This window comes from Miscanthus floridulus, chromosome 3, assembly GCF_019320115.1.
Source record: "Miscanthus floridulus cultivar M001 chromosome 3, ASM1932011v1, whole genome shotgun sequence".
NCBI lineage: Eukaryota > Viridiplantae > Streptophyta > Magnoliopsida > Poales > Poaceae > Miscanthus > Miscanthus floridulus.
In genome coordinates this window covers 150,225,051-150,239,525 of record NC_089582.1, presented here as the reverse complement: position 1 = coordinate 150,239,525, position 14,475 = coordinate 150,225,051, and the positions used below count along the sequence as shown (strand labels likewise).

The 14,475-nt window shown below is 46.0% G+C and overlaps 1 protein-coding gene across 2 annotated transcripts; it reads left to right on the top strand.

The window, feature by feature from the left end:
- Nucleotides 1–7,599: 7,599 nt before the first annotated feature.
- On the top strand, nucleotides 7,600–13,982 carry LOC136547525 (aldehyde dehydrogenase 22A1-like). 2 transcript variants are annotated; one of them, XR_010781584.1, is made up of 14 exons: nucleotides 7,600–7,950; nucleotides 8,089–8,117; nucleotides 8,616–8,717; nucleotides 8,927–9,054; nucleotides 9,136–9,258; nucleotides 9,620–9,773; nucleotides 10,534–10,637; nucleotides 10,720–10,798; nucleotides 11,574–11,669; nucleotides 11,766–11,903; nucleotides 12,330–12,545; nucleotides 12,628–12,819; nucleotides 13,166–13,332; nucleotides 13,437–13,573. XR_010781584.1 is itself a non-coding variant. In XM_066539472.1 (14 exons), exons 1-14 carry the CDS (start codon nucleotides 7,839–7,841, stop codon nucleotides 13,599–13,601), a joined length of 1,782 nt encoding a protein of 593 aa, XP_066395569.1. In that variant the 5' UTR covers nucleotides 7,602–7,838; the 3' UTR covers nucleotides 13,602–13,982. The 2 variants fall into 2 exon arrangements, 1 of the variants encoding a protein (XP_066395569.1); XM_066539472.1 differs by having other exon boundaries at nucleotides 7,602–7,950; nucleotides 13,189–13,332; nucleotides 13,437–13,982.
- The last annotated feature ends 493 nt before the right edge of the window (nucleotides 13,983–14,475 follow it).

Genomic DNA, 14,475 nt, shown 5'->3' with positions numbered 1-14,475 from the left:
AAGGGGGAGCTACACCCTTGCGCGGGTGCTCCAACGAGGACTAGTGAGGAGTGGCGACTCTCCGATACCTTGGCAAAACATCGCCGCGTTCCTCTCTCTCCATTTACTTTGAATATTTACTTTGAGCAATTCAATACTTGTTCTTACATTCATAGAATTGCCATGCTAGAGTAAGTTTGGAACATAGGTTGCAAGTCCTTTATGCGTTAGAGTAATAGAAACACTTTTCTAGGCACAAGGGGTTAATTGGGCTAACTGTAGGATTTGATTATTGCAAGAATAGAATTAGCCCAATTCACCCCCCTTTTGGGCATCTTGATCCTTTCAAGGGACGGCCATGAACTTCGCATAGCATGGACGTCTTAGGATGGTGTGGTAGGTTCCATGGAACCCAACCACCTTGAAGGTAAGGGTCTCCTTCCTATAATTAGTTGGATCCCTGAAGGTGATGGGCAGATCAATTTGCCCGAGTGGCACGACCTGCTTTTCGGGCATGATGCCATAGAAATGCGCACCGGTCGGCCGGATGCGTGCTTGGTCGATACCCATGGCATCGAGCGTTTTAGCGTACATGATGTTGAGGCCGCTACCTCCATCCATCAGTACCTTGGTGAGCCGCTTCGTGCCGATGATCGGGTCAACCATGAGTGGATATCTTCCTGGCTACGGGATGCTTTCTAGGTGGTCGGTCCAATCAAAGGTTATGGCAAACTCCGACCATCAGAGGAAGGGGTGACTGGCTCGATCGTATAGACCTCATGGTACACAAGCTTCTGGTGGCGCTTGGAGTCATAGGCCACTGACCCTCCAAAGATCATGAGGCAGCCATCTAGCGTTAGAAATTCGACGTCCTTCCCCTTTGTGTCGTCTACGGCTAGCTTGGGGTCCCCCCTATGCTCCCCCTTGTTGAAGCCTCTAGACAAGAACCGTTTCATGAGGATGCAGTCCTTGTATAGGTGCTTAACGAGGAAAGCATGGTTCAGACATGGTCCTTTGAGCAACTTCTCAAAGTGGTCTAGGGTGCCCTCGGTGGGCTTCCAACCCCCTTACTATCGGTGGCGGCCACGAGCGAGCTCTTATGTCGCTGCTTGTTCTTCTTCTTGCTAGGACGGTTGGAGGCACCTTCACCAGTGTCCTCGTCCCGCTTTGCCTTGCCTTTGAGGCAGTCAAAAATCGTCCTAACCGCCTCCTCGCCCAAGGCATGGATCCTTAGTGGTTCGTGGGCCCTTACGTCTCAGCTTGTGAACCAGGGACTCGCAGGTGGTCCTAGACAGGAAGGCTCCTATGACATCGGCATCGACGACGTTGGGCATGCAACTCATTGCACCACTAGGAGAAGCTCCGGATGTACCCATGAAGAGTTTCCCCGGCCTTCTATTGGTAATTTTTGAGATCCCATGGGTTCCTAGGACGCGCGTATGTGCCCTAGAAGTTTCCCACGAAGATCTCTTTCAGGTCCGCCCAACTTTGGATTTGGTTGGGTGGAAGGTGTTCCAACCATGTTCGCGTCGAATCGGCCGGGAACAATGGAAGGTTGCGGATAATGAAATCATCATTATCTGCTCCACTGGCTTGGCAAGCAAGCTGATAATCCTTGAGCCACAGTCTGGGGTTTATTTCCCTAGAGTTTTTGGGATGTTGGTCGGTACCGTGGTGGGAAGACGGTGTTGAGGATGTGTCGACCGAAGGCCTAAGGTCCCAGCAAGTCGGGTGAAGGGTCGAGATGGCGACTAGAGGGGGGTGAATAGTCCTTTTTAAAACTTAATCACGTCGGCTAACCGAAACAAGTGCAGAATTATAACTATCGGTCTAGCCAAGACTACACCCCTCTATCTATGTTCTCTAGCACCTTTCAAAGATACTAATCAAGTAACAAAGGTGCCGGGCTAGCTAGAGCTCACCTAACCAATGCTAGGAGCAAGGTCACACAAATCTATGCCTCTAGTACTTTAAGCAACAAGGAAGCTCCTACACATGCTAGTAAGCAAAAGTATAAAGCTAACTAGGCTCACTAGCAATGCTCAATAACAAGGCAACCAATGCCTAATTAGAGAGCGCAAAAACTTAGCTACACAAACTAAGCAATGTGACTAACAAGGTTACTAAAACCAAATTAGCCACGCAAGGGAGCTACTTCTATAGTACACAAGCAAGAAGGTAATTAGCAAGCTACACAAGCTATCTAATTACAAGAGCAACTACACAAGCTTAATATGTATAAAAGTAATTGCAAGCTTGTGTAACGGGGATGCAAACCAACGGGAAGAATAAGGTTGACACGATGATTTTTCTCCCGAGGTTCACGTGTTTGCCAACACGCTAGTCTTCGTTGTGTCGACCGCTCACTTGGTGGTTCGGCGGCTAATTAGCATCACCCGCTAAGCCCACACGTCGGGCGCCGCAAGAACCTACCCCTTGAGTGAGGGTAGCTCAATGACACGCTTTACTAGAGTTGCTCTTCGCGGCTCCCACGGGGCGAGCACAATGCCCCTCACAAGCACTTCTCCGGAGCGCCGCACAAGCTTCTTGCGCGCTTCAATGGAGACTACCACCAAGCCGTCTAGGAGGTGAAAACCTCCAAGAGTAACAAGCACCACTGGCTTGCAACTCGATCACCTAGTGCCACTTGATGCAACCTCACGATGCAATCGCACTAGAATCGCTCACTCACACAATCGGATGATCGCTATCAAGTATGTGTGAGATGGAGGGCTCCTAAGCACTCTCAAGCATGGACACAAAGTCCCCCAAGGTGCTCCACACCAGCCATGGCCGAAGGCCACTTCTATTTATAGCCCCAAGGGCTAAACTAGCCGTTACCCAAACCCATCTCACTCCTGCAAACACCACCTCCTTTGTAAATGTGCCAACACCACCAAGTGTACACCACCATGTGTAAGTGTGTTAGCATTTTCACAATCATTTCCCAAAGGATGTTAGCCACTCAACTTGCCACGCCACTCGATCCTAGCGACAATGCAAAGTTAGATCACTTGAGTGGCACTAGATGACCAATATGCAAACAAGTTTGCCCCTCTTGATAGTACGGCCATCTATCCTAAACCCGGTCATAAACTTCTCTACACACCTATGACCAGTGAAATGAAATGCCCTAGGTTATACCTTTGCCTTGCGCATTCCATTCCATCTCCTCCAATGTCGATGCAACACATGCACCAACACGATCAACAATGATATGATCCACTTCATATCATCACATGATCATATTGGTTTATCGATCTTGACTTTACTTGCTCTTTACCATTGCCATCATCCATCGACGCCAAGTCTTGCTCAAGCTTCACCGCCACGCGGTCCATCACTCCAAAGCCTTCGACTTGCCCTTCACGCTTGCAACCGGTCCATCAAGCCAAGTCTTGTCTTGATCTTCTCCACCTTGATCACATGACTCAATGTCATGTCTCATGTGCATTTAAGCTCCTTCATCATCACATGTGTGAGCTTTGCAACATCTCCAAGCCATTTTCACCTCTATGGCATATGTTGCTCACACACATGTACCTGTGGACTAATCACCTGTGTATCTCACATAAACACAATTAGTCTACCTAAGTTGTCACTCAATTACTAAAACCAAACAAGGACCTTTCATCGGGGCTCGGGCTTCGGTCCTCGCCGTTGTCGTAGCATCCGCCACGACGTGGGTGGTAGCCACAGCTAGCTTCCTCCCTCGCATCGCCATGGGTATGCCTTGGTGGAGGTCGAGACGCTCATGCACTGGGACCGTGGTGTGTAGCCTGCTGCCTTGCTGCGCCTGGTGGACTAACACATCCTTGTCGGGTTGCTCTGAGAGCGTGCGCTGGTTGGCATCGAGCTCGCGTCATCGGGACAGTGAGCTTTCGGCCTGCTGTGCCGCCGTACGCTCGAGTAGCATGCGAATATCATGATGGGCCTGATGATCCTTGGGCGTCATAGGCCCCAGAAGCCCCTGGAGTAAGACCGCAGCAGTAGCGATGTTCTGGCTCACCCGGATGAAGTGTGGGAGGGCTTCATCGTCCTCGATGATCCTCTGATTCATGTCACAGGCCACGACGCACGCACGCCGACCGTCTCCATGGTGCTTGAGCTCCACACATTCCTGCTTGAGCTGGAGTCGTGCTTTCTCGAGCTCTTGGTGCTACGCCTTTAGCTGCTCCACCCATGGGTGAGGTGGGGCCCCTGCATCCCTCTCGACCTCATCGTTGAAGTCATTTGTTGGGGTAGCCTATCCCTCATGGATGCTTTTAACGTGTCCCTCGGGGGTACCTACCATGAAATATTCACAAGAGGGGTGATGGCTCTCCTTGCTAGAGTCAAAGCTGAAGGGCGACTCCGATTCTCCTGTGAGGAGGTTGTGGAAAGATTCTGTGATATTCGGTCATCTCTATGAACTCGTCGTCCGTATGGGATGGGGGCATGCGTTGCACCACAAGGTGGCTATGGTTTTTGTGGCGTTGCGCAGACTAAACGGGAGCGCTGTCGGGGCACTCCGAATGAGGTATTCTAGGGAGAGCAGCTCTCCTCTGACAAGTTGTGTCATGACATTGGCGAACGAGAAGGTGAGGCGGCCCAGGTCCTCTCGGGACGGTCGGGGTCCCAGAAAGGCGCTGAGCTGGCGCTCTAACCTCCCATAGTCGAAGCCGAGGAGCTGGTCGCTCCCGGGGGCATGGGCCTCCGGTGCGTGCAGCTGCAGCTCCTCAAGCGCCTCGGTGATCGTGTCGAGGTCAACAGAGTAGAGAGGTTGGGCGGCGGTGGGAGCCTACGCTAACTCTTCCTCTGTTGTGATGATGAAGTCTAGGTTTCCGAAGTGCACATGCGTGCCCGGGACCCAGCTGACACCGTGACTAGCCATCCAAGATCTGGTGTGGACGTCGAGATGCACAAAAGGCCCCTACTTGGCGCGCCAACTGTCGGTATTTCGAGTTGCCACCGATGAGTAAATTTCTAGTATTGCGCGTCTGGCTCGGATGGTGTGCTTAGAGGATACGAGGTTTATACTGGTTCGGGCAGAAAGTCCCTACGTCTAGTTCATCGCTTCTGCTCGTGTTACTAGGACTAAAAGTTTATAGTAGGGGCTACAAACGGGCGAGAGAGGGAAATGATCCCAAGTCTCTGGTGAAAGGAGTGAGTGGGTGCTGAGAGCTCGTTCGCCGCTCAGCTATGCGTTCGTGTCATGCTCTTGTGCGGATCTGGCTCTGATCGGGTCTCTATGGGTCGATCCTTTTCATGGGGTGTCCCGCTTTCCCTTTTATAGGCCAAGGGAAAGCGCGGGTTACAATGGAGGAAAAGGAGAAGAACGAGATAGAGAGGAAAGCTTCCAGGATCATCGGATCCTTTTTCTCCTTCATACGGGTCCCACGGATCCTGTAGATGTCAACAGGGACAACTCCATGTTGCGATCCTGTCCGTCACTGGCGCCATGTGTGGGCGACGTCTGCCGGTCATGGCGTTCCATCCGGCCCCGATGGACGTCGTGGTGAACTAACACGCCTGTCATCATTCATACGAGGGTTAGACCGAACAGCACCGGCACGTCCGATGCTGTTCTTGATGTGAACCCTTAGGTATGGTCCGTCATGGCCACGGGTTACATCGAGGCGTGCCAGTCTCTTCCCTGGTGTAAGAGTTTTGACCCAGACCCATACGCTTGAACCTAGAGTGGTTGGTGGCGATATGGGTCTTCGTCGACCGAGACCGAGCACAAACCCAAAGGGGCGAGATGGAGATCGTGGTCTCGAGGTCGGGCGAGGCAAAGCCCACCAACAGAGGTCGAGCGAGGTGGAGCCCACACACCTGGAGGTCGGTTGGAGCTTGTAGTTGCGCTCTTGACTGCTCGGATGAATCAATGTTGATGACTATTAGCTCCTCTTCGGGTACCCTAGTATTGGTCCCCGACAGGTACAATCGTGTAATTAAAAAGAAAATAATTGTAGAAAGTAGTAGTGGCCCTGTTCGTTTCTTTGAATTTTGCCCGTTGCTGATTTTTAATGAGAGAAAAAACCCGGTTCCTTCGCCAAAAAAATACTAGCCTTAAACAATAGAACGACTCGTATAGAAAATTGAGAAAAAGGGGACCGTCGGCGGACCGGAAGGGAACACGAAAACTGCAAATTTAGGACTCCAAACAACGTGCTTCGCAAATATAGGACTTCAAACATCGTCTTCGTAAAAATAACCCTCGAAACGTTGGCTTCTTGATTTCCATGACATTTAGTGTACTAAGACTCTTTTCTCATCTAAATACATGTATTTGTTTCATAAAATGACTCTTTTACCCTTCAGTCATTTAGACGGTGATTTGGAAGCCTCCAGCGCTGGCTGTGCCTGGGCTGGCCACCTGCCGCCAAGGGCAGGCTGACTGGCCGCCGCCTTTGCTAGCTTGCCTGTATTAACATTCCTCACGAATATGCAGCAGGTTCAAAATACTTTGATATATGTTTCACAAGTTTCACTTCATCGGGATGCACCGGAAACAATATCATTGGACATCATTGACGATCGAGGTCTGAAGCTGAAATGCAGTCGCAGGTTTCAGTTCAGACTCGGTCACTATAAAATGCACAGGTTCATATATAATAAAAATTAACCAAAATGACCCATATGCAATAACAAATCCACGATTTTAGCATAAACAAGTTTATCTCAGAAAACCATAAATTTATTCTAATAGATTTCCATCACATATCAATTAAAGCATGAGTTTATATGAACGAGGGATCGAGCAGATGGAACGTCGAGCAGATGAAACGATCAATGATACGTAAGACTAGAAGGATAAAATGGTCACTTTGGAGAATAAATACATGTATTTAGATAAGAAAATAGTCTTAATATACCAAATATTATGGAAATCGAGAAGGCCAAATGTTTGAAGGGTTATTTTTACAAAGACGATGTTTTAAGTCCCGTGTTTACTAGGCGCATTGTTTAGTAAAGATGGCAACGGGCCCCGATACCCGATACCCGACGGGTATTTGATCCATTAGAGGATGGGGATGGGATCATATCTTTACCCACGGACATCTAAATGGGCAAGAATCCATCCCCGACGGGTATAGCGGGTACGGAAACGTTCCCTGCTTACCCGTCCCCGTTACCCGTTGGGGAACCCGACTATTTGAGCTGTCATGCGAGTATTAGGCCCAAAGAAGCTCAACATATGTATTTTGGCCCAAATCTGAGCAATCATATATATATATATATAGTTTGTGTGTTCTAGGAACCCTAGTTCAATTTTTCCTCACCATCTCCATCAGCAGCACAAGCACGCCTGCCTCACGAGCGCTCGTGCCCCTCGCTTCCTCAGTTCGGTCTCTCTGCCACCTTTGCTCGTCCTTCTCGTAATCTTGTTTCTTCTTCTTAGCATCTTCGAGACTCCGACACTTATATCCGGGTGAAGAAGAAACGTTTTCGATTGCAAAGCTACGACCCCAAGTGTTCTTGTTTATCGGGTATGCAGTACCCGTCGGGTATCTGTTGCCCGAACGATGCTCGACGAGTATGAAGATGAACAAAAATCTATACCCGAGACAGTCAACGAAACCGTCAACGAAGACCCGATGATGGATACATCCCGTGGCCGGGTCAGACGCCTCTCCGCTCCCTCCTCCCTCTTCCCTCCTCTCCCACTCATTCCACTCCACTCTCCCGGAATCGAATAAAGTACTAGTCTAGTGGTGGTTGTGTAGAGCCCTTCCGATCCGGTCCGGTTGGTTTGTTCGCTTCTTCTCTGGTCAGATGCAATCCCGCCGTCGCCATCCCTAGCAACCGCAGGCTTCCTCGCTCGCCGCTCGCCGCGAACCCTAGACAGGGAGGCGTCGCCACGCGCCGGCTCGCCCATGGCCTTCTGGTGGCCGCTGCTGGTGCTCGCCGCCGCATACGCGCTCTGCCGCCTGCTCCTCCTCCTCATCCCGCCCACCGTCCCATCCATCGACGTCGACGCTTCCGACGGTACTGCCCCCTCTCCCGTTTTCGTCTCATTACTATACTACTTCTGCAGTTCTGCCGTTATTATTCTTGCGGATTCTATAAGTCTGGGCAGGGCTTTGTGAGGGTTTATTGATTCCGTGTGTTTCTGATTTGGCGCAGTGTTGGCCAAGGAGGACAGCTTCATCTACGTAAGTCCCTGCCCCTCTGCGCCTGTCCACTTAGTTGCTCTTGATTTGAGTTGAGGTAGCCTGGGAAGCAAAGCAATGTTCCATTCCATTGTGATTCTGTTGTACTACCACCGCTGTATCCGGTTAATCTGCTTTCATCAAGTAACTCATGTAATACATTAGTGTAGTTTAAACTTCCATCATTAATGCGGTTTAGATCTTAGCCTCAAAGTGGTTCAGCAATCAGCACTGTATGTAAGATAAGAGGACGGTACCTGCCTGCGGTAACTTTGAGTCTTATCTGCACTCATATAGGTTTCAGAAAGGGCTAGGCATGGCTTTCTCTGCAAGTGTAGCAGTGATTTGCTTCCACCTGATGCTGAATCACTGACATTTGTTTGAAATGTCCTGTTGTGGCCATGACAATAGCTGTCCTCAGAATGGCAATTTGTTTTCAGCTCATTGCGCTTATCAATTGCCAGAATGTATCATCCATTCTAACTTTGTCCACTGCTGCAGATACCTAGAAAGGGTAAAGCAGCTCAGACTGACAAGGTCCAATGCTATGAACCAGCGACCATGAAATACTTGGGGTACTTCCCTGCGTTGACTCCTGATGAGGTATGTTGCTGCCTTGTTTTTTTAGTTAAGGTCCCTCTAGTCATGCATTGTCATTTCCGCCTCTGTCTATTATCTAGAGGGTTGGTGCACCCCTTGTTGATTTAACCGGCGAATAGTTGAGGAACAGATGCAGTATTCTTTCAGTATGTCGAACTTCATTAACGTTTCTTTATTTGGGTTTGATTGTGGCCAATTCTCTGGGTAATCAGGTCAACGAACATGTTGCACAAGCCAGGAAAGCTCAAAAGATATGGGCAAAAAGCAGCTTCAAGCAAAGGCGCCAGTTTCTTCGAATCCTTCTCAAGTATATTCTTGAACATCAGGATCTCATATGCGAGTAAGGTCCCAACTTCTGTCGAACTTCTTCACACGTCTTGACATCTGGAGAAATGAACTCAAATCTGTTTATGCTGTGTAGGGTATCGTCTCGGGACACTGGAAAGACTATGGTTGATGCTTCATTAGGCGAGATAATGACCACATGTGAGAAGATTACCTGGCTTTTGGACGAGGGTGAGAAGTGGTTGAAACCTGAATACAGGTTAGAATCCTCAAAATTATTCTTACATGATGGAAAAGTAACTTAGGACCTTGTATCCTTGCTGGTAGAGGTGAATAACTGCTTGTACGGGTGACACTGGGAATTGAACACCTTAAGGCAAAATAAAGTTTGGTACTTAAGATAATGGGCCTACATGATAAAATCTGGGATAGTTGGTACTCTGCAACTTCTGCTCACTCTTGCGGTGTTGCCTAGAACTTTGTATTCCTTTCTTGATGCCCCCGTAGTATTGTTACTTAACATGATGTTTTTTTTACAAAGTAAAAGTACTGGTTTCTTTTCTTATTATGTGCCTCCGATTAAATAAATTGTTGGGATGCTTGCTTTTTCTGTTGCTCAGATCTACTGGGAGATCAATGCTGCATAAGAGAGCAAAAGTTGAGTTTTACCCTCTTGGAGTGATTGGTGCGATTGTATCTTGGAATTATCCCTTCCATAATGTTTTTAATCCAATGCTGGCTGCAGTATTCTCCGGTAATGCAGCAGTTATAAAGGTAGCATCATTATCTAGCACCAGAATGAGGCTTTTTATTCTTTGCACATTGTTTATTTGTTAATAGTCTATTACCTTGACTTGTTGACTGGTGCTTGGCCCTAGCTCTGGAGCCTATTGTTTTTTTTTTCTAATTATAAATACTATAAGGTCTAAATCCCTGAAATTACATTGTCTAGTCTGTTCTTTAACAAACCATTTTCATGTACACATCGTGGTCTCATAGATCAATTTTTGTTATTCAGCAATCTTGATATCTCCTGTTTTATGTGCCGCCATTGATGCTGAGGGCTATGATTTATGTGATGTATCTCTAATTATCCTTTTGTTGAGTTAACCTAAAATAATCTTCTAGAAAGTAGTAAATTGCGTATTGAACATATGTTGGCTCATAGAAAGCACCCTTCTCAAATAAACGCAGAACATTCTCTACCAAGCTTTCATTGGATGGATCTTTTCATTTATACTGAATGCTGATAGAATTGACTCTCTCTCTCTCTCTCTGTTATTTTCCTCTCCATAATGAAATGACACACAGCTCTCCTGAGTTGTTCAAGAAAGAATGTAGTGTGGCAACACTGCGTACAATTGTGTCATTAACTTTTTTCTTGTTTTTCTAAGCTAAATGTATTTTTATGTTATATACAGCTTTCTGCCATGCATAGACATTATGGTGTGCTCTAAAATATGTTTCATCTGATTTCTGATGTACATTAGACATTATTCAAGATTATTCTGATTGGTAAATTGACCTTTTATAGGTCTCAGAATATGCGAGTTGGTCAGGCTGCTTTTATTTTCGTATCATACAAGCAGCTCTTTCAGCTGTTGGTGCTCCTGAGAATCTGGTGCACATAATAACTGGGTATGATGAATGCAGCTTTCTATAGTTTACAGGCTAGATGCACATTGCTTACCTGGACTCTGTTTTTCTTGTTTGTTTTTAGTTTTGCGGAAACAGGCCAAGCTCTTGTATCATCAGTGGACAAAATAATATTTGTGGGATCCCCTGGTGTTGGAAAAATGGTATACCTCTCATCTGAAGTGGTGTTTGCTTAAGCTCATGCGATTAATATTCTTATTTTTCAGTATATGGTTTGGTGGATTCTGTCTAACCTATGAACATGCCTTTTGTGCTTGCTAAGTGAACTGATTGCTCATAGTTATCCTCCTTGGCTGCCCAGATAGACCATGACCAATTGCCACAAAGTGCAGGCCTAAGGACTAAACATGTATATTAGATATTATATCTGCAGCACAATGTGCATCTATTTTGTAAAGGAATTATGTTGCCAAAAACTGTCTGCTAGCATATACTTTTCTGCCATTTTAGGTACAAGTATTACAATAGAATTTCTTTTCCACAATGGCATAGCCGAATTTCATTACTCGAAAGCAACGAAATTACAATAGTTTGTTCAAACAGAGAAAGAAAAACCGGGCCTAACGCAAGACCGCATTGAAATGAACACCCAACTGGCTCAAAACTAGTGACCAAAACCAACTAACGATAACCGAAGTTTAAACCGGCACCCGCCCAACCGAGAGTTTAACCAAGTGCACCCTGACTATCCTTTATTACATATGCCCAGCTGGCAGTATCAGCACACAGGCTGTTGAACAGTTTCCAAAAAACTCCTCCATCTCCAACGAAGCAAGATTCATCAGACAATTGCCATCCTGTTCTCCCTTTCGTCTGCACGCCCTTGCTGGTGGAAGAATAACGCCGTCTTCAGTTTTTCCTGTCTATGGCCCTATCATTTCTCTGTTCTAAAGTCTTCAGTTTTATGTGTTATTACAGATCATGAAAAGGGCATCAGAGACTCTAATACCTGTAACTCTTGAGCTTGGTGGCAAGGATTCATTTATTGTGTGTGAAGATGTAGATTTACCCAGTGTAAGGGAGTTTATATTGCCTATGCCATGAACATCATATTTTCTTCGAGTCCTAGCAGTGTACTGGACCTAATCTGTTGTCTTTTCCTGTTTGAAGGTTGTTCAAGTTGCCGTTAGAGCTGCTCTACAATCTAGTGGGCAGAACTGCGCTGGTGCTGAAAGATTTTATGTTCACAACGACATCTATTCTTCCTTTGTTTCACAAGTAGTGAAGATAGTCAAATCTATATGTGTTGTAAGTAACAGCCATATTTTGCAGCCAATTACCTTGCGCCAATTTATTTCCTTACCTTCTGAGTGTCGTACTGCTTTACAGGATCACAACCTTGTGCTGTCATTTCTGTATTATTATCTGTTATTGCTATGTCATAGTGTCTTACAAACAAATGCAAATATGTGAATTAACACATGAGACTATGGGTATACTTTTCACATTTCTAACCTCTTCATTCCATATTGTTTTGTTTTTCATGTTTTACATGAAATTTGTTAGTTGCAGCTTATCTTAATTTAATAGGCGACCCTAAACAGTTTCAGTAGATAACCCATAGGTCTATCAGCAACATCTTTAGATACCGATTGAATTATGTTTTCAATTGTTTTATTGACACTTATACTTTTGCGATAGCACTCATGTTTTGCCCCTTTGTTATTTTTCTAGGGTCCCCCATTATCAGGCAGATATGACATGGGTGCAATCTGTATGATGGAGCACTCTGAGAAACTTCAGAGTCTTGTTAATGATGCTCTAGACAAAGGTGCTGAAATTGCCGTCAGAGGGAGCTTTGGTAATCTTGGGGAAGACGCAGTTGATCAATTTTTCCCTCCAACTGTCCTGGTGAATGTTGATCACACAATGAAAATTATGCAAGAAGAGGTAAACTGGAGTCAATCTTTGATTTTCTTTGGTACAAGTGATACTAGTGTTAATCTTAACATTGTCAGTTGCTGATCAACAGGCATTTGGACCGATTCTGCCAATCATGAAATTCAGTTCTGATGAAGAGGCTATCAAACTTGCAAACGACTCAAAGTATGGTCTTGGTTGTGCTGTTTTTTCTGGCAACCAGAAGCGTGCCATCAGAATAGCATCCCAAATACACTGTGGGGTTGCAGCAATCAATGATTTTGCTTCAAGTTACATGTGTCAGGTAAGTGTGTAATTCATGCTCTGTCTGTCCTATGTACTCCCTCCATTCCAAATTATAAGACTGACTTTTCTAGATACAATCCTTTAACTATGTATCTAGACATGGTGTATATCTAAGTGCATAGCAAAAGTTATGTATCTAGAAAAGGCAAAACGTCTTCTAATTTGGAATGGAGGGAATAACACAGAATTGAAGCATGGTGCTGATGATAAGAAGCTATATCTTTTGCAATTTTCCTCTAGTAGGCTCACGCATCCTGTAGTGTCTAGCGTTCTATGTTAAGTAATGCAATATTCACATCATGCTTATAATGTTTTTACATTTTGTGTTACACTGGCAATGCAAGTATGCTTGTGTTTCTGGCTGCAGTCTTTGCCATTCGGTGGTGTTAAAGACAGTGGATTTGGGAGATTTGCTGGTGTAGAAGGCTTGCGAGCTTGCTGCCTTGTGAAGTCTGTTGTAGAAGATAGATTATGGCCATATATTAAAACAGTGATCCCGAAACCTATCCAGGTCTACTTCTTCCCCAATCCCCACGATATAATAAATAGTCTGATTTGCATGGTTTTACTTGGTTCTTGCGGACCTGATAGTTAGCTGCTTATCATTTTTTGCAGTATCCTGTCTCAGAGCATGGATTTGAGTTCCAGCAGTTGCTTGTGGAGACTTTGTATGGCTATAGCGTGTGGGACAGGTTGTGGTCCCTTGTGAATCTTATAAAGATGGTTACCGAGCAGAACTCTGCCCCTGCTTCAAATGCGAAGACAAAGAAAAGGCGATGAGGCGAATACTGAGGGGTTCAGTTGAATCTCAGCGTCGTCGAGTATCAAATTCTCTTTCTCTTATGGTAATTCCTCCCATCGGTAATCTGATCTTTAGAAGCTGTATCCTCCCCAAGCTTCTTGGGGAGGTAGGTTCAGCGGTTTGGCGGTACTGTCTGCTAGTAATCGGCCTTGAGAAATTAGAATTTAGAAGCAGTCCTCCTTTCATGACGAGAGGAAATTGAAATCGACAATTGAGACCTCTGATTTCGAGTTTGCTCTCTGAAACAATCTTGAGCCTGGGAGCTTGTATTCAATCGCTTTGGGTTTCAGAACCTTTTTTTCTGCTTATTAACACCCGATGCCTGGGCAATGAGATGAAATTCCACCGTGAATGTGCTAGGAACTGTCATGTGCTGCTGTTGTGATTTTTTTTTAGGGGTGCTGTTGTTGTGATTTGTGAACGCTACTCTGAACACCATCGGTGCTGAGGGTGGTCATGTGATAAATATCAGTGTGTCAACAGCGGCGAGGGTGTGCTGTGGCATGTGCTGGGATGAAATGCCGTCGAACATGTAGCAGTGCGCTTTCGCGTAATTAATTGGCCTGCAGCCTTCTCTTATGCTTGTATAGGAGCACAATTTGTTTCTTGCTTGCTTGCTTTCTTGTTTGAGATAGGAGCACAGTTCCTTTGTCCCACTGGTAGTCTCCTTTCGCTGGATCTGGAAGGACAGAGATAGCTAGCTGTATGCCTCTCCTGGTTGGAACTTGGAAATAGGATGATCGTTGTTCCAGGACAGTCCGTACGCGGAGAAAGATGGATCTAGCTGAGAGTTAAATTTGCTCTGCAGGTTATATGCCCTTACACGTGTATGTCCTGTGCGCTTGACTGCTA

Coding starts and splice junctions, on each gene's coding strand:
- LOC136547525 (XM_066539472.1), top strand. CDS start 7,839: ATGGCCTTCTGGTGGCCGCTGCTGGTGCTCGCCGCCGCATACGCGCTC. Junction 9,055..9,135: donor CATCAGGATCTCATATGCGA/GTAAGGTCCCAA, acceptor TATGCTGTGTAG/GGTATCGTCTCGGGACACTG. Junction 12,546..12,627: donor TGAAAATTATGCAAGAAGAG/GTAAACTGGAGT, acceptor GCTGATCAACAG/GCATTTGGACCGATTCTGCC.